Source organism: Cloeon dipterum, chromosome 4 (assembly GCF_949628265.1).
Source record: "Cloeon dipterum chromosome 4, ieCloDipt1.1, whole genome shotgun sequence".
NCBI classification, from domain to species: domain Eukaryota; kingdom Metazoa; phylum Arthropoda; class Insecta; order Ephemeroptera; family Baetidae; genus Cloeon; species Cloeon dipterum.
In genome coordinates, this window is record NC_088789.1 from 33,833,521 (window position 1) to 33,848,525 (window position 15,005).

A 15,005-nucleotide genomic window follows, 5' to 3' on the forward strand; every position below is an offset into this window, starting at 1 on the left:
GGAAATCTTGCTCTAATGTGAAGTATTTGAAGAAAAAATCATCCAATCAAACAATTCTACACGATAAAATTACTGCTAAAGCCGCTCAGACAGAAGAAAACAATGCAAGGAATAGGAAGACAACTGCTGAAGTACATTTAAATCGGAATTAATCGTTAAAAATTAAATTTTCCCCTTTTAGTCGGTCACAGAAACAGAATTAAACAGTGGAGAAATGAGTACAGCGAAAGGAAATGAAATTACTTTTGGTTCTGAAGTAGCAGACACATTAAAAACGAATAATTTCGACCTGAAAGGATCTGCAACAGTTAAATCAACTGCGTCTACAACAAAAACGACGGTAATTCAGTTTTAAATCGTCCTAAATGCTTGTTCAAGTCGGTTTTTTTAGCATTTTATTTCACAAATTACAACCATCAGCTTGCCAGTAAAATCTCTTTTTAAAAAAATGTACTTAAAATTGAATTATTCTCGAAGCGCACCGCCACTGATTCTGAAATGACAGAAAGCATAAACAGCAACTCGAGCACGATTTCTTTCGATTTGAAAGAATCTACAACGGTTAAATCAACTTCAACAACAACAATGACGGTATTTACAGTTTTTAATCGTGGTTTGTTCTCGATTAAAGTCGATTTTCTAGCATTTTATTTCAGAAGCCACACCCATCTTGCCAGTAACATCTTTTTTACTATAATTTTATTTTTAATACAATTTTTTGTCGAAGCTCACCACTGATTCCAGTTCCAAAATGCCTGCCTCAACGAGTTCAGAATCGCTGGAAACAATTTTTTCAGCTACAAACACCATGGTGCGGTTTAAAATTACAATTTCCCAATTAAATTAATTATTGTTAAAACCATTTTAGCCTAAGATTGAAACCAGCACAACTGCAGTAAATTTTTAACAAAAGATTATCATTTTTAAACAGTAACTTAATTATATCTTAGGCAATTGCTGCTTCCTCTCCATCCAGTTCTGTTTCTGCGAGCTCTGTTTCGTCTAATTCCGTCTCGAATTTCCCAATATCATCTGTAAAATTGCTGCATTTCTTAATAATACGATTTTAATCATAAATTTAATCTTAAGTCAAGCCCAGATTTAACTAGCACAACCTCTGCATTTCAGTCAAGTACTACAACTCGGTCTCCGGTAAATTTAATGCTGCAAATTAAAGTATTTAAGATATTGCATTTTGTATTTTTAGATTTTATTCGATTTTTCAACTTTGGAAAGTGGGAAAAACGCGTCCCTTTTTGACAGAAACGATAATCTAATAAGTTAAAATATTTTAATAGTTGTTTAGCGTTTTATTTATTTTTAATTAGATCCACATAGCTACGGAAATTGGAGAGAAATCTGCGGAGAAATGTTCCTATTTGGGAGGGCCATAGTGAGAGAGAGCTCATTTTATTTTAAAACATAAATAATAATCAATAATTTTAGGTGACTTGGGAAGCAAACGTGAGGTCTTGTTTCAGCATCCAAATGAAGCCGCTGGCGTTTGAAACTTCCGCGAAATTCGACTGTTTTAAAGCATTCACTAAACGTACGAATAACGCAAAATTATTAAAATCACAATTATTCATCCATTGATTTTTAAAGAGGAAGTGTGGCAGCACAATTTCAATTACTGGACGTCTGGCCGCCGGCTTTTCGACAACAATACCTTCCGATGGGGCTATTACACCAATTCCGAACCATTTCCGGACTTTCCCTCCAGCCAGGGTCCACACTGCGTCCACATTGCGCTCGTGAAAAACAACAAAACGGAGCTGACCCAGAAAAACTGCTCCAACACCTATGTTTTATCCTGCAAGGTTTGAATAATTTGTTTGAATGAGAGTTGTTTCTATTTAATTTAAATTATTCAGGGAAAAACGACGCCTGCTCCACCATGTTTTCTGCCAAGCTGCCCAAATGTTTCCTGCGCCAAAGATGTATTTGATAAATATCATTTAATTGACCAGTTGCATAAACCCTTAGTTATTGAAGCCGCCAACAGAAGGCGCAACCACAGACTTTCTTAAAAATTTTGTTTTAAGGCATTTCCGCTGCGATTTCAGACTCAATCTAGCTATTTTGCTTTTTTTTTAATTAATTTGCTAATTTTTGACGTGCTGAAAACCAAAATCGGTTCAGCCATTCGCCGTAGAAACGTTGGAAAAGATTTTTTTATTTCAAAAAATAGTTTTTCACGATTCTACGGCGATTGGCTGAACCGATTTTGGTTTTCAGCACGTCAAAAAATAGCAAATTAATTGAAGAATGCACAGTAGCTAGATTAAGTCTGAAATCGCAGCGGAAGTGCCTTAAAATCGAAACTCTACGCTACGGTGGCGCCATCTGTTGGCGGCTTCGAACACTTAGGGTTTATGCAACTGGTCAATTACGTGGGATTTTTATAATTTTTTGCTTTAGTTTTCCCTTTATTCGTCTGCACCGGACTCTTCGTTTAAATATCTAACAGGTTTTTATTATTTTTTAAATTCATTGAATTAATGTTTTACGAAATTTTAGATCCCAAAAAATTTGGAACTTGGAAAAATATAAAGTTTCGAACGTTTATGTTCAGTCTTTCTGCGAAATCGGTATAAAATATTAAATAGAATTGATCAAATTTAAATTATTTGAATTAAATCCTAGTGGTTTCAAGCCATTTCCTTTTGTTGCTCGATTGGAATGAAGTTGCTCAGCCTCGACGTTGATTACAAATATGACGGATTGTCTAAAATAATAGGTTTTATATCAATTTAATCTTAAAATTAATCCTTAAATGATTTGTCAGGGGATCAGTTGAATCTATCGGGGAAATACTGGACTTCCGGAACGGACAACGGCTGTTCCGGAACGTTCGCTTGGTGTGCTGTCAACAAAAAAGTGCGAAACGCGATTTGGGGCAGCGGAGAGCCGCAATTATTGGGAGGCAGCAAATGCTTGACTGTCGACGCCAGTGGAGCCAACGCCACGCTTTCCACAGAGTTTTGCGATAAAAATTTACAATTTATTTGCGAAGTGATTTTTAAAACTATTTAAAATTGAATTAATTAATTTTTAAAACAGGCTAGGGACACTTTAAACGCGTCAACCCACGGAAGAGCTTTGAAAGACGAGTGTGCTGCCAATTTCAACGTTTCGATTTGTATCCAAATTGTTTATATTAATTAAATTTAATTAATAGCAATTTTTAAACCAAGTGGAGCAGGACAACATTTTCAACAACACAAAATTTGACGTCAAGATCAAAGTAAATCATTAATTCTGCCGCTCAAAAGATTTTTTTTTTAAAAATTAAATATAGTGTTTCTTGAAATGCTTGAGCGAGAATGGAGGGCTGGTAAATTTGCGTAATTTTAAATAATAAATAAATAAAAAATCAGTTTCTGAACGGTCGTTTCGTGGACGAGCAACTGATTAAAATAGTCGAGCTGATCTCCACGGACCACACCCAGATGATGGACGATTTCAAAGTCGTGGACGAGTGCTCGCACCTGCGTATGATCAATTAAATGAAACAAAAGTCTAATTCATTAATTTGAAAACAGAGGGAATGGACGAATGCGACACGGCAGCCATGGTTTGCCAGTGCGGACAGGAAAAGGCGCCCACCTTGCTGGCAAACGTCATCAAAGTCGTCGAGTTGAACTCTTCTGGAGTAGGATAATATTCTTTTTATTTAATTTAAAATGACTGAATTGCCATTTAGGAAGAATCTCCGCTGAAACCGACCATGGGCCAATGCTATAACGACTACCCCTGCGTCTTAAACGTATTTTTAAATTATTTATTGGTTCATTTTAATTTAATTTCTCTACAGGAATCACTCAGAACCATTTTTCGCACGAATGGCCGTATGAAATTAAATTAAATTTAAAATTAATTAATAAATTTGGGCCAATTTATATTTATTAGCAACTACAGACGGCGGATTGATCGCGGACATTTGTGGAAAGCGCTATCTCATTGGAAATAAAATAGTATAAATAAATGCATCAATTTTAAGAAATCGTAAAAATATTATTTAGACTTTTGTGCGTGATGCCGCGTCTTGGTGCTGCCAGTACGGACTTAATTTAGTTTCCCTCGAAACGGTTGAAGAACTGAAATGCATAGTCGCTGCACCATTAGGTATTGAAACAAAAATAAAAATTAATTTTAATCTATATTAAATTAAAAAGGAGGGATGCCCAGACCCATGAAGCTTTGGCTCTCAGGAAGCAGAAAAGGAACGGCGGATAACAGTTTTCGTTGGTGCACTTCCAACGCCGAATTCAACAACTCGCAGTGGCCGTGGCTTGGTATCGACAAATACCCGTTCCTCTCCGTCTTGTCTTTGTTTCTCCAACCGACATTCAATGCAACTTATTTGAACGTCGAGGGAGACGAACTCAAATGCTTTGCGTTCTGTGAAGAGTTACCTGTGTGATAATGTGAATTGATATCTAATTTTATTCGGCTAATAAATCCGGGCAATAAGATTGAACAAAGAATTAATTCCTTTATTTCATCCTGTCTTCGCTGCTTTTTGGCCAGCTGGCGCCATGTTTGTTTTGAATGCACTCTCATTTCGCGCGAGAATGAGAGAAGGTCCGATCACGTGACGCACGCGAGCGCGCTGATTGGTTCATGGCCGCGCCTACTTTTTCACTAACAACACAACAACATCGAAAATTCTTGGTACATAGAGGATAGCGTTGAATTTGCGCATAGCGCTACAAACAGTAGGTATGATTTTCATTGAGTTCTTTATTTCTTCCAAAAAGGAAATTTGAGCTTGAAGCACTCCAGCCCGCTGCCTGTCCGCAATCCGCGTCTATTTTCTTACTCACTTTAATTCGTGGCGAGGTTGGTAGACGGTCTGAAGTGGATGCAGTTAACGAAAATGGAGACGGAGAGACCGCGATCAAGCTCGAATGTAATGGAGAAAACTTTGGGAGGGCGACTTCTTTCGTGCTGCCTAAAAACGCAGAGTGAGATAAACAAGCGAGATCTTTAAATCTGGTAAAACCGCGAATAACCCGAGTTGTGAGCAGCCAGCGAATTTTACGAACTTTTAAAAAGCGAGCTATTTCCGCGCGTACGTTCTGATTGGTCATTGTTGGCCAATCAGAGCGTACGAGGTCCTCCGCCACGCATAAATAGATCCGCTTTGAAGGGAAGGAATAATTCGACTTTATCGTCATCTCAGCACAATGAATATTTTTGTTGTTATTTCTTTACTATCAGCTGATTACTTGATTAGCCCGGTAATTTACAAATCGACCGTTAGATGGCAAAACAGGCTAATGAAAATGTAACAAAATTCGCGGGGGTAAAATAATTAGCTCGGCACGCCTCTTTTTGGCCGCTAGACTGTCTCCTGATTGGCCGCCATTATTGACTTCTTCCGGCGGGAAACAACACAGATCGCAACCTGGTGGGAATTACGACTGCGCAGAAGGTTTTGATTTTGTCCACGCGTGCGCAGTGATGAGTTTCAGTCTCCCTGGGAGATGAAGAAGCGATCTGAACGTACTGCGCATACTCAAGATGCGCACAAGTTTACTGCGCAGCCTCAAAATGGGTTAAAATTGAAAGAACGTCATTTATCCTTGAAACCAGCGGGAATCAATAAGAACAGTGCAAAATTTCACGTTTCACATATCACTATTTATTATTACTCACATATTTCACAAGCAAGAATTTGGTAAAGGTGTGCATGTCACGCAAGTGAATTTTGAGAACATCGTCCGATTCAAAAAATCTCTGGCAAGGTTCGCATTTGAACGTGCGCGCAGTGTCGTTTCCAGGCGGCCGTTTTGTGTGTGCTTTTAACACGTGCTGCTCGAGTTGCCATTGGTGTTGATAAGCTCTTGGGCACTCTTTGCATTTGAATTGGACCATCGGGCATTTCTTCCAGTGCGATTGCAGCAAAGCCGAGCATTTGAAAGACTCCTGGCAGAGCGAACATTTCGATTCGGACATATTGTGACGCACTTTCGAGTCGGGGACAATTTCTACGTTACAGATTATGCACATTTGAGACATATGCTTGGTTTTAAAGTGACTCATAAGGTCCTTTACCGCCGAAAACTTTTCTTCGCAGCTAGTACATCTAATAGATGACGACTCCTGGACGGGAGGAACGGCTTTCTCATCGCCAGAGTCGAGTTTGAGTTTTTTAGCGTCTTCTTTATCTTCTTCGTGAGATGGTAAGACGGGCTCTTCTTGCTTTTCGGTTTCGGTTTGGGAAGACTGGTCGCATCCTTGGGGAGGACATGTTAATTCAGGATTGGGATTTTCAGTGGTTTTAGTTTTTTCAGGGATTTCACTGGTTTTTACTGTCTCTTCTACATCACAGATCGAGCGTTTCGACGTAGTTTGCTTTTTGGGGGGATTTGCGTGGCACTCTTGCATGTGTTTTTTCTTGTCTTCAGTCTTGAGGAAATAGTTGATGCATTTTTTAATATCGCATTTTATAAAGTCTTTGTGCTTCGCCTCCGTGTGGTCTCGCAAATCCGAAAGGTTGAACTCGAAGCAGCAGTAGACGCACATTTTCTTCACCTTCGATTGCGCTTTCTTTACGATTTTCTCCGTTTCCTTCTCGCTTTTCGGCAGGTCAATCACCTTTAATTGCACCCAACACTGGTCTGCGTTTCCCTCTGAAAATAAATTGTAAATTTCATCAGTACAGGGCAACTTTCAATTTAAATTGACTAGTTTTTGAAGCCGCCAAGAGATGGCGCCACCATAGACTTTCGTAATAAATTTAATTTTAAGGCTTCTCCCCTGCGGTTTCTTGACTCAATCTTGCTAATTGTGCATTATTCACTTAAAACGCTTTCTTTTGGCGTGCTGGAAACCAAAATCGGTTGAGCCAATCGCCGTAGAATAGTGAAAAACTATTTTTTAAATTTAAAATCTTATCAGACATTTCTAGAGATTTTGGTTTTCAGAACGTCAAAATAAATCATATTAAATGAAGAATGCACAGGGACAAGATTGAGTCTGAAATCGCAGCGGAATTGCGTTTAAACTACATTTATTACGAAAGTACACGGTTGCGCCATCTTTACGCGGCTTCGAACACTACGGGTCTATAAAACTCCCATGCAAAAGGCTATAAAAGTGGGTGTGGCGAATGATCGGCCAAATTTCCGCGGCACGAACGAATTCGCGATGATTTTCCGGATGTTTCTCAGCATCCGGTGATACAAAATTTCCCCCACCACTCTACCAAACACTCCTCTTACCTAAAAAATTCTTTCGCAACTGCTTCCTGTAACGGTCGTATTTGATATTTTTCGGCCACCACGCCAAAGACTCGTCTCTGTACACATATATAGCGAGGAACCTGGAAAAAATTCGATAAAAAAGAGAATAAAAATAAAAAATCTCGTTCAACTCACTCGGCCTGCCAGATGCAAAAGTAGCAAATAAGGTGCTTGTCCTTGACGTTCTTGGGTAATTCTTTGCCCCCGCAGTTAATCGGCAGCCAGGTCTTCAGTTTCTTCCTGTCCATCTGCGCGAAAGGGATGCCGCCATCCGCGGTCGGTAGCTCGCATATAATACAAAGCGGCTTTTGCTTCGACATCGCTGCTGAAGGAGAGCGAAAACAACAATCGTGGATTCCTGCCCGTGTGCCGTGCGCAGTGCAGCTGGCAGCGGTGGCAGCAAGCGGTGCAGCAGGGGCGCCAGCCGGATCGCGTCACTTTTATCAAGTATTATTAGGTGGGGAACAGACCACTCCGACCAGCAGTGTGAGAAAAGGAGTCGAGGATTTTCGTTGAAGAGATCATTTATTAAATTTAGAGATGATGACTGAATAAATCACGCTTTAATTTTTGAGTAGAGCTTGTTTTGTAATTATTAAAAATGTTCGTAGCAAGAATTTTGAATAAAAGAATTAAACTCCTCACATTTACACCGCCGGCATTTGCTGCGAACGCAGCCGCTGCGCCGCTTCACGGAAGGAGAGTTGATGATCGCTTCGTCCCAAGGCCGTTGTGTGACGTCAGAAATGAGAAGTGGGGGAAACCGCCAGTAGCTGGTGGAAAATCGGAGAGGTATTACGCGACACGCAGCCATGTTGATGTGGAGGCAATGCACACTTTTATTTTCAAATCAGGAATTACGCACAAAATATGAAATTCTTCTGTCGTTCGGTCATCAGACGCAAAATTTTTATTTCATATCAATTATAACTAATCATTTCCTGCTCTCCTCCTTAGAAAGATAGTGAAATCGTTGGGAAAGAATTCCTTAACTTCTTAAAGTTTTGAAAAATAGAACTACTTTTTAAAATTAAAAATTGAAACTATTTGATTTTAGTTTCACACAAAAAATTCATAATTCTAGATCTAGACATGTTTAATTTCCTGTAAGATTCACACGTTGCTTAGTTTTCGAAGTTGCCAACAGATGGCGCCACCGAATACTTTCGATTTTAAGGCTTTTTATTGCAATTTCAGACCCAAACCTGCCAATTGTCCATTTTCCACTTAATATTCTTTCTTTTGACATGCTGAAAACCAAAATCAGTTCAGCCAATCGCCGTGGAATCTCGAAAATCTATTTTTTGAAATAAAAAAAATCGACGAATTGGTGGATTGCTTTGTTTTCAGCAAGCCCAAGGAATTAATTCCAGAAGAAAAATGAACAGCAGCGGGATTTTGAGTCTGAAATCAAAACGGAAGTTCGTTAAAATCGAAAGAACCAATGCAACTACGATAACTAAACAAAATACCAAAAAACCGAGATCAATCATTTAATCTGACACTTCATATTCATCATCAAGAGGTTCTTCTTTAAAGCAAATGACAAACTGCGATCCATCATCATCATCGTCATCGTCGTCACTAGGGTCTTTTTGAGGAATTTCCGGAGTTTCAGTCTTAATAATAGGCAACGGCGCACAATATCGGCTATGCATGTCATTGGTTCCGGCGCAGGGGAACGATCGGTCGCAGCGCTCGCAACGCACTGCCTGCTGGTGTCTCGAACGCTCGATCACCGGAACTCTCAGGTCGCAGAAGCGGCAGTGTTTGGTTAAATGGCTATCATTCACGTGCGTCGACATTGCTCTTTCCGACGGAAACATTTTCGAGCAGACGAAGCAGCGCACCGTCTTCTCCTCGTGCATGTGCCTCACGTGCCTGTCCAGGTTGTTCCTGTTGGTTTTTAATTTGATTTATTAGAAAAAGGTTTTTAATAGATACAAATTATTCGTGATGCGGAAAATTTGCCGATTGGATCCACCCACTTTTTTATATCCCTCCTCATCGCCTAGAAGGGCTAACTCATCGAATTGATTCAATTTAATAGTTGCGTAAGCTATTAATTAGTGTTCGGAACCACCAATAGATGGCACCAGTGGTTTTTTAAGATTTTAATGAGTTTTCGCTTAGATTTAAGACTCAATCCTGCTGCTGTGCATTATTCACTTGATTTTCTTTCTTTTGACGTGCTGAAAATAAATATCGATTCAGCCATTTGCCGTACAAACGTTAGAAAATAATTATAATTCTGAAACAGTTTTTCTCGATTCTACGGTGATTGGCTGAACCGGTTTTTGTTTTTAGCACGTCAAAACAATGCATATTGAGGGAAGAATGCACAGTGGCAGGATTAAATCTGGAATCGCAGCGGTAGTGCCTTCAAATTAAATTTACTACCAAAATACACGATGGCGCCATCTGCTGACGGCTTTGAGCACGAAAGACTTACACAACACGTCAATTTGGCTTTAATTAATTTCTGCAATTTTAAATCTTGAACATAATTCAAATAATCAGCAGCAACGGAAAGGTTTTACCTTGAGGAAATTTATGATACGCATTTTAAAATTCTAGGCGGAGCGAAATGGGTTTGGTGGATGCTCTAATTGATCACATCGGCTGGAGCTGACTTCATACCGGTCAGGGATGGATCAGGTATAGGTGGATACCAGATCGGCCGATGAACCGCATTTGAAGGAATAAAAAAATCTTAAATCCCTCCCAATAATTTAATTTAATCAGGTTTTGTCAGGGTTTGCAAAAAAAGCATTTTAATTAAAAATCAGTATTAAAGCCACAGGTTTTACCAAAAGACCGAAAATTTTAAATTTTCTTGGCGCGAAACCAGCCCGTTGGCTCGCATTGAACCAGCCCGTTGGCTCGCATTGTTAAGGCACTCTCAGGAGTGTCAAAGCAATGTGAGGTATTTGAGCAGTTCGGAGATCTAATACTGGCTACCCAATGTCAGAGATGGCAAAAAGTGGTTAGTTTAGTGACTCGAATTGCTCAAATTGCTCGACGGGCTGGGAGGCGCACCGGCGCCGACTCGCTACTTGCTGGTTTGCACCTTTCCAGCATGCGTGATTTGGCTTCACGGGACAAATGTCTAGCGTTTCAATGCAGTCCTCGGTGCGGAGGCAAGTGGCCCTTGAGTGGGCTGGGTCCCTGTGCGACCTGGTGCGCCCATTCAATCCGTTCGCGGTGTTATTCGCACTCGGAATTCAGCATTCGTGCTAGTGCAGTGCGCGCCCTTCCCCCTCCTCGGAAAGAGCAAAAAAAATTGGCAAACCCTGTGTTTAGTGTTTATCCTCACCAGTTATTACAGCGGAATTCACACTTGTCGCATTGAAAAGATTTGAGACTGTCCGCCTTGGCGTGGTTGGCCTGGTAATGGGCGTCCAGTTCCGCCTGGCTGGTGAACACGGCCACGCACAAAAAGTTTGAGCACTGGAACGCCATGTCCGAGTGTCGTCGCTCGATATGTTGCTTTCGGTCTTTCCTCCGCAGGAACGTCTTTTTGCAGAAGATGCAGGGGAACACGCCGGCGTTCACGTCCAAGACCACTTTTCCGTGCACCTCGTTCACGTGTTCGTTGCGTTGTTCCAAGGTCAGGAAATAGGTCGAGCATTTCTTCAACTCGCACCTGCAGGAAGAACGCCAATTATTATCAGAATAATTATAAAAGTTCAAATAGCCAACCTGATGGCAGTCTCCTTGTGATTTTTCCGGATGTGCTGGCGAATGTTGGCAAGCCATTTGCCACAGTAGAGGCAGTTCTGACCGGCTAAGGCGTTGCATCTCTGCCGTTTTATCCCCTCTTCGTCATCGCTGCTTATATTTACTGCAAAATTTGTCTCAATGTTATCCCTATAATTGACACGGCGGCATTATCAGGAGTATTTTAGTTGTTCGGAGATCTAATAATGGCTTCTCAATGCCAGAGATGGCAAAAAGTGGTTAGTTTAGTGACTCGAAAAAATGCTCAAATAGCTCAACGGGAGATGCCACTTGCTGGTTTTCACTTATCCAGTGGCTTTACGGACAAATGTTTGGTATTTAAATGAAATAACTCGGTGCGGGAAGGCGAGAAAATGGCCACGATTGAGCCCAAACTTCTTTTTGCGGCCACTGGGGCCTCATAAAATCCACTCGTAGGTGTTATTGGGACCTGATGGGCTTAAAAATCCCAAGGAATGTGAATGAAGAGGTTTAAAACAATTGAAAAAATTATGCTTTACCTCTCCGTCCCTTTGGTAGTCGCGTGCGAATTTTAGACATAGGTTTCACGGGCTCTACTCGTCTTCACCAGAGCCGAAAGGCCCCTATACCCTGGTTTACATTACAAATTTGGAAGGAACTCTAAAAGTACTGGATTGCTACACAGGCGGAAATCAGCTCGATGGATGGAAAAATAGTTTGGCACTTTGTTCCATTCTCGAAGCGGAGATAATTAGAAGTGGGCGTAGCGCGGAGAGATGAACAAGCGATTGTGTGAGCAGTACAACCGGTACCAAAAATGTTGCTAGGGCAATCTGAAAATTTAAAAATGGGGATTGTGACGGTATTTCATCCATGAAATTATCGCCAGCATGTATTTTATGAAGTTAGATTTGATATTAGGGAAAGGTTTGTAATATTCAAGAGTTTTCAAATTTAAACCGGTTTTTTAATTCAAGAATTAATATTTTACTGTTCTTCATTCGCAGTAGATAGTTAATATTCAAGTTTTTCTAAGTTAATTTCGTGTAAATTCTCTTGAAAAATAAAAAATAATATAAAATTAATGTAAATAGGGTCGACGATCGTATGACGTAAAAAATACCGGTTTTTATCCGATCACCGAAGTTATGCAACGAATGGGTGAGCGCATGGGAGCACTGCACGTTGCATACTTTACGCATTCTCACTTTTATTTACGACCTTTGTCAATAACAAATAAACATTTGGTTAAGTATATAATTAAAATACATTTATTTAAACAGTAGTAATTCCAAGATTTGAGTAACCGATTCCTATACAAGTGACATCGACCTTTGAGGCCCCTAATCGCAGTTCTTCGTCTTCCTCTTGCCGTGTTTCAAGCTTGTACGTTAGTCCTAGGAAGTCCTTGATGTGCCTCAGGAAATGCACCCTGAAATTAAAATTATATATCAGGTCATTTAAATATAAACTTCTAACTCACGTGTATTCAGAGAGCGGTCCCGTCGTGCACTTGGAAATGTCTTTCTGGCCGAGGGCCATGTAGATTGCTGCCTGGTTCTGGAAGGTTGAGTCGACGCAGCCGCCGCGGTAAATTTCCTCGAGCAAGCGGAAGGCAGCTTGCTCTCCTATGCTCTCAGGCACGCTCGGCGCCTCTCCGGGCGAAGCGACTCGGGACACCGCGTCCGATGTGTACACAACACCGCTTGTAGTCTCCGCCCACAGGCACAGACCGAAACCTACGCAGATTTCACAATTTTCAGGGTGAACCGAGATTTCAGGGTGTGATTTACAGATGTACCCGAATTAAACTTGATAGACATTTTGGGTTAATTATGGAAATTGCTTTTAAGGGGAGTGTCCCAAGGTGATCTGGGTTAAATCAGGTCGAAAGACCTTTTCAAGGAAATTAAGACTTCAACCTTGAAGGGACAGGAAGCTTAAAGAATTTCATAGAAAAATCAAATCAAAAAACCGCTTTAAGGGGAGGTTATATCAGGTTTTCAGGGTAATTACAGGACAAAATGGTCTTGAACACGGAAAAATCGCACAAGCTCTCAAGCAAAATCACTAATTTGAGAAAACTCAGGTGTAAAGTCATTCCAGGGGAGGGTCTCCCAGGTACTCAGGGTCAAATCAGGTCGAAATACATTTTTAAGGGTATGATAGCTTCAAGCTTCTAGAGTTTAAGTGAAAAGTAGCAAAAAGAATATCAGATAAAATCAGGTAAAATATTTTTAAGGGGAAGTTATCTCAGGGTTTCAGGGTAAAACACATCATATGACCTTAAATGGATAAAGGTAGAACAAGTAAGCCAAGCGATTTAATCAGGGTTAACTTCAATTAAATTAAATGATTTTTCAGGGGAGGGTCTCCTAGGAACTCAGGGTTATCCTGCAGACATTTTCAAGGGTAAGAAGTCTTAAGGCTTCTACGTTATATGGGAAAGGTAGCCAAGAGGTTTTAAGAGATGAAATCAGGTCAAACGCCACTTTAAGGGGAAGTTTTCTCAGGTTTTCAGGGTGAAAACAGGTCAAATGACCTTTATACGGCAAGGCAACAATAACTCTCAATCAGGCAGAGGACATTTACTCTTTTCAGGGAAAAATTAGTCAAATCAGGTCGAAAGACCTTCCTCAGGGTATTTTAAAATATAGAAGAGACCAGAGGACGGAGATTGCAGCAAAATTAATTTCATCAGTGTCATCTTTCATGAATGAACAACCTCTCAGGGTCAGGGTCTCACCTGGCGACTTTCCGGAATTGGCGCCTTTGCAGTGATCGGTGGTGATGTAGACATCAGGCAGGAACTTGAGGAGGACTCCTTTGGCGGCGTCCACAAGTCGGTTGCTCATGGCGGGGGACACTCTCAGGGCGAACGCCACGCCCCTCACCTTTTTTATCTTCCCCGCATCGTGAATCTAAATAAAAATTTAATAATCAGTTAATTTACCGACAGGTAAATAAAAATGTATACCTGTTGAGGGCGGAGTTTGCGGAGAGGGCACTTGAAGGTGACCTGTCCCCCTCCGGCCGGGGGCATGCCGCGCCGGTCGACCCTCAACTCGAGTCCGTCGTCGACCAGAATGAACTTCTTCAGCACCGGCAGTCCACCGGCCTTGATCGCGTCCACGGACGGATCGATTTGGTTGTTGGTCACGCCCTTGAGGACGCATTGCAGGGGCTTTTTGCAGAAGGGTCCGACGGCGAGCAGCACCTCGAGGTAGTAGCCAATGCCGCGGTGGACGCAGCACTCGTGAGTGATTCCTCCACCTCCGACCAGGATGCCCGGCTGGAAGAGAAGGCTCGTGCCCGTCTCGGACACTACGATCCTGCTGCCGTTCGTCAACTTGTCCAGAAGGCGAATCAGGTTGACCTCGTATTCTGCGGGCCAAGTAATTAATTTTTGAGAGGTGGTTTCTAATTAAAATTTTACCTCGAAGACCGGGTTCGGTGTCTCCCGATCTGATTTCAGTCACTCGGACGCTGCGGCCGCTCAGGCAGGACAGGATCAGCCTCTGCCGCAGGAAGTTGCTGCCCTTGAACGTGATGACCTCGCCCATCGCGGTCTAAAGGCCCAAATTCGGTGCGAAAAGAGCGAGAAGAATGCGAATCTGCGAATCGACACACGTGTTGTTGTTTACCAGACTACTAGCGCCGCCACCGGTGAGACGAGAGCGGACGAGAGTTTGCGTTTGTAAAACCGGTTGAGAATTTTGAAAAAACTGGTGCAGTTTCGAAGAATTCCTAACAGAATTTAAGTAAATTTAGGTTTTTTAGATCGAAATTGAAAATAATTTGGTGATTCTTTAGGAGAAATTTCAGAATTTGTTCCAAAAAACATGCATTCTTGTTTAAAAAGTAAAAATACCGGTTTTCAACCAATGGGAACGGTTGTATGAGGCACGCGATTTCTCAGTCAAACAACCGGTAACCGGTTATCATTTGAATTGGGTTAGCAATGTCTTTGGCGCTTTTTGAAATATTCTTCACAGAATTTAAATTTAAATAGGATTTTAAATCGAAACATGAATAAATTCAGTGATTTTA

General features: G+C 41.2%; 4 protein-coding genes across 4 annotated transcripts; 1 reads left to right on the forward strand and 3 right to left on the reverse strand.

Annotated features, from left to right (window-relative positions):
- The first annotated feature begins 1,135 nt into the window (after positions 1-1,135).
- LOC135943871 (uncharacterized) lies at positions 1,136-4,434 on the forward strand. The gene is made up of 20 exons (XM_065490537.1): positions 1,136-1,152; positions 1,208-1,280; positions 1,329-1,393; positions 1,447-1,549; positions 1,606-1,820; positions 1,875-1,940; positions 2,422-2,470; positions 2,521-2,591; positions 2,647-2,740; positions 2,789-3,015; positions 3,064-3,142; positions 3,198-3,247; positions 3,302-3,337; positions 3,381-3,495; positions 3,546-3,655; positions 3,707-3,769; positions 3,818-3,851; positions 3,913-3,977; positions 4,026-4,128; positions 4,179-4,434. The coding sequence occupies exons 3-20, from the start codon at positions 1,370-1,372 to the stop codon at positions 4,424-4,426; spliced, it is 1,752 nt and encodes a 583-aa protein (XP_065346609.1). The 5' UTR covers positions 1,136-1,152; positions 1,208-1,280; positions 1,329-1,369; the 3' UTR covers positions 4,427-4,434.
- Positions 4,435-5,633: 1,199 nt separating this feature from the next.
- Positions 5,634-7,622, reverse strand: LOC135943181 (zinc finger protein 64-like). The gene is made up of 3 exons (XM_065489626.1): positions 7,389-7,622; positions 7,233-7,333; positions 5,634-6,641 (listed from the first exon to the last, which is right to left on the reverse strand). The coding sequence occupies exons 1-3, from the start codon at positions 7,571-7,573 to the stop codon at positions 5,647-5,649; spliced, it is 1,281 nt and encodes a 426-aa protein (XP_065345698.1). The 5' UTR covers positions 7,574-7,622; the 3' UTR covers positions 5,634-5,646.
- Positions 7,623-8,140: 518 nt separating this feature from the next.
- Positions 8,141-11,706, reverse strand: LOC135943981 (transcriptional repressor CTCF-like). Its single transcript, XM_065490652.1, has 4 exons — positions 11,495-11,706; positions 10,956-11,097; positions 10,570-10,899; positions 8,141-9,149 (listed from the first exon to the last, which is right to left on the reverse strand). The coding sequence occupies exons 1-4, from the start codon at positions 11,532-11,534 to the stop codon at positions 8,747-8,749; spliced, it is 915 nt and encodes a 304-aa protein (XP_065346724.1). The 5' UTR covers positions 11,535-11,706; the 3' UTR covers positions 8,141-8,746.
- A 492-nt stretch (positions 11,707-12,198) lies between these two features.
- On the reverse strand, positions 12,199-14,601 carry Rtc1 (RNA terminal phosphate cyclase 1). Its single transcript, XM_065489421.1, has 5 exons — positions 14,392-14,601; positions 13,933-14,339; positions 13,702-13,876; positions 12,439-12,694; positions 12,199-12,387 (listed from the first exon to the last, which is right to left on the reverse strand). Exons 1-5 carry the CDS (start codon positions 14,516-14,518, stop codon positions 12,231-12,233), a joined length of 1,122 nt encoding a protein of 373 aa, XP_065345493.1. The 5' UTR covers positions 14,519-14,601; the 3' UTR covers positions 12,199-12,230.
- Positions 14,602-15,005: the final 404 nt, after the last annotated feature.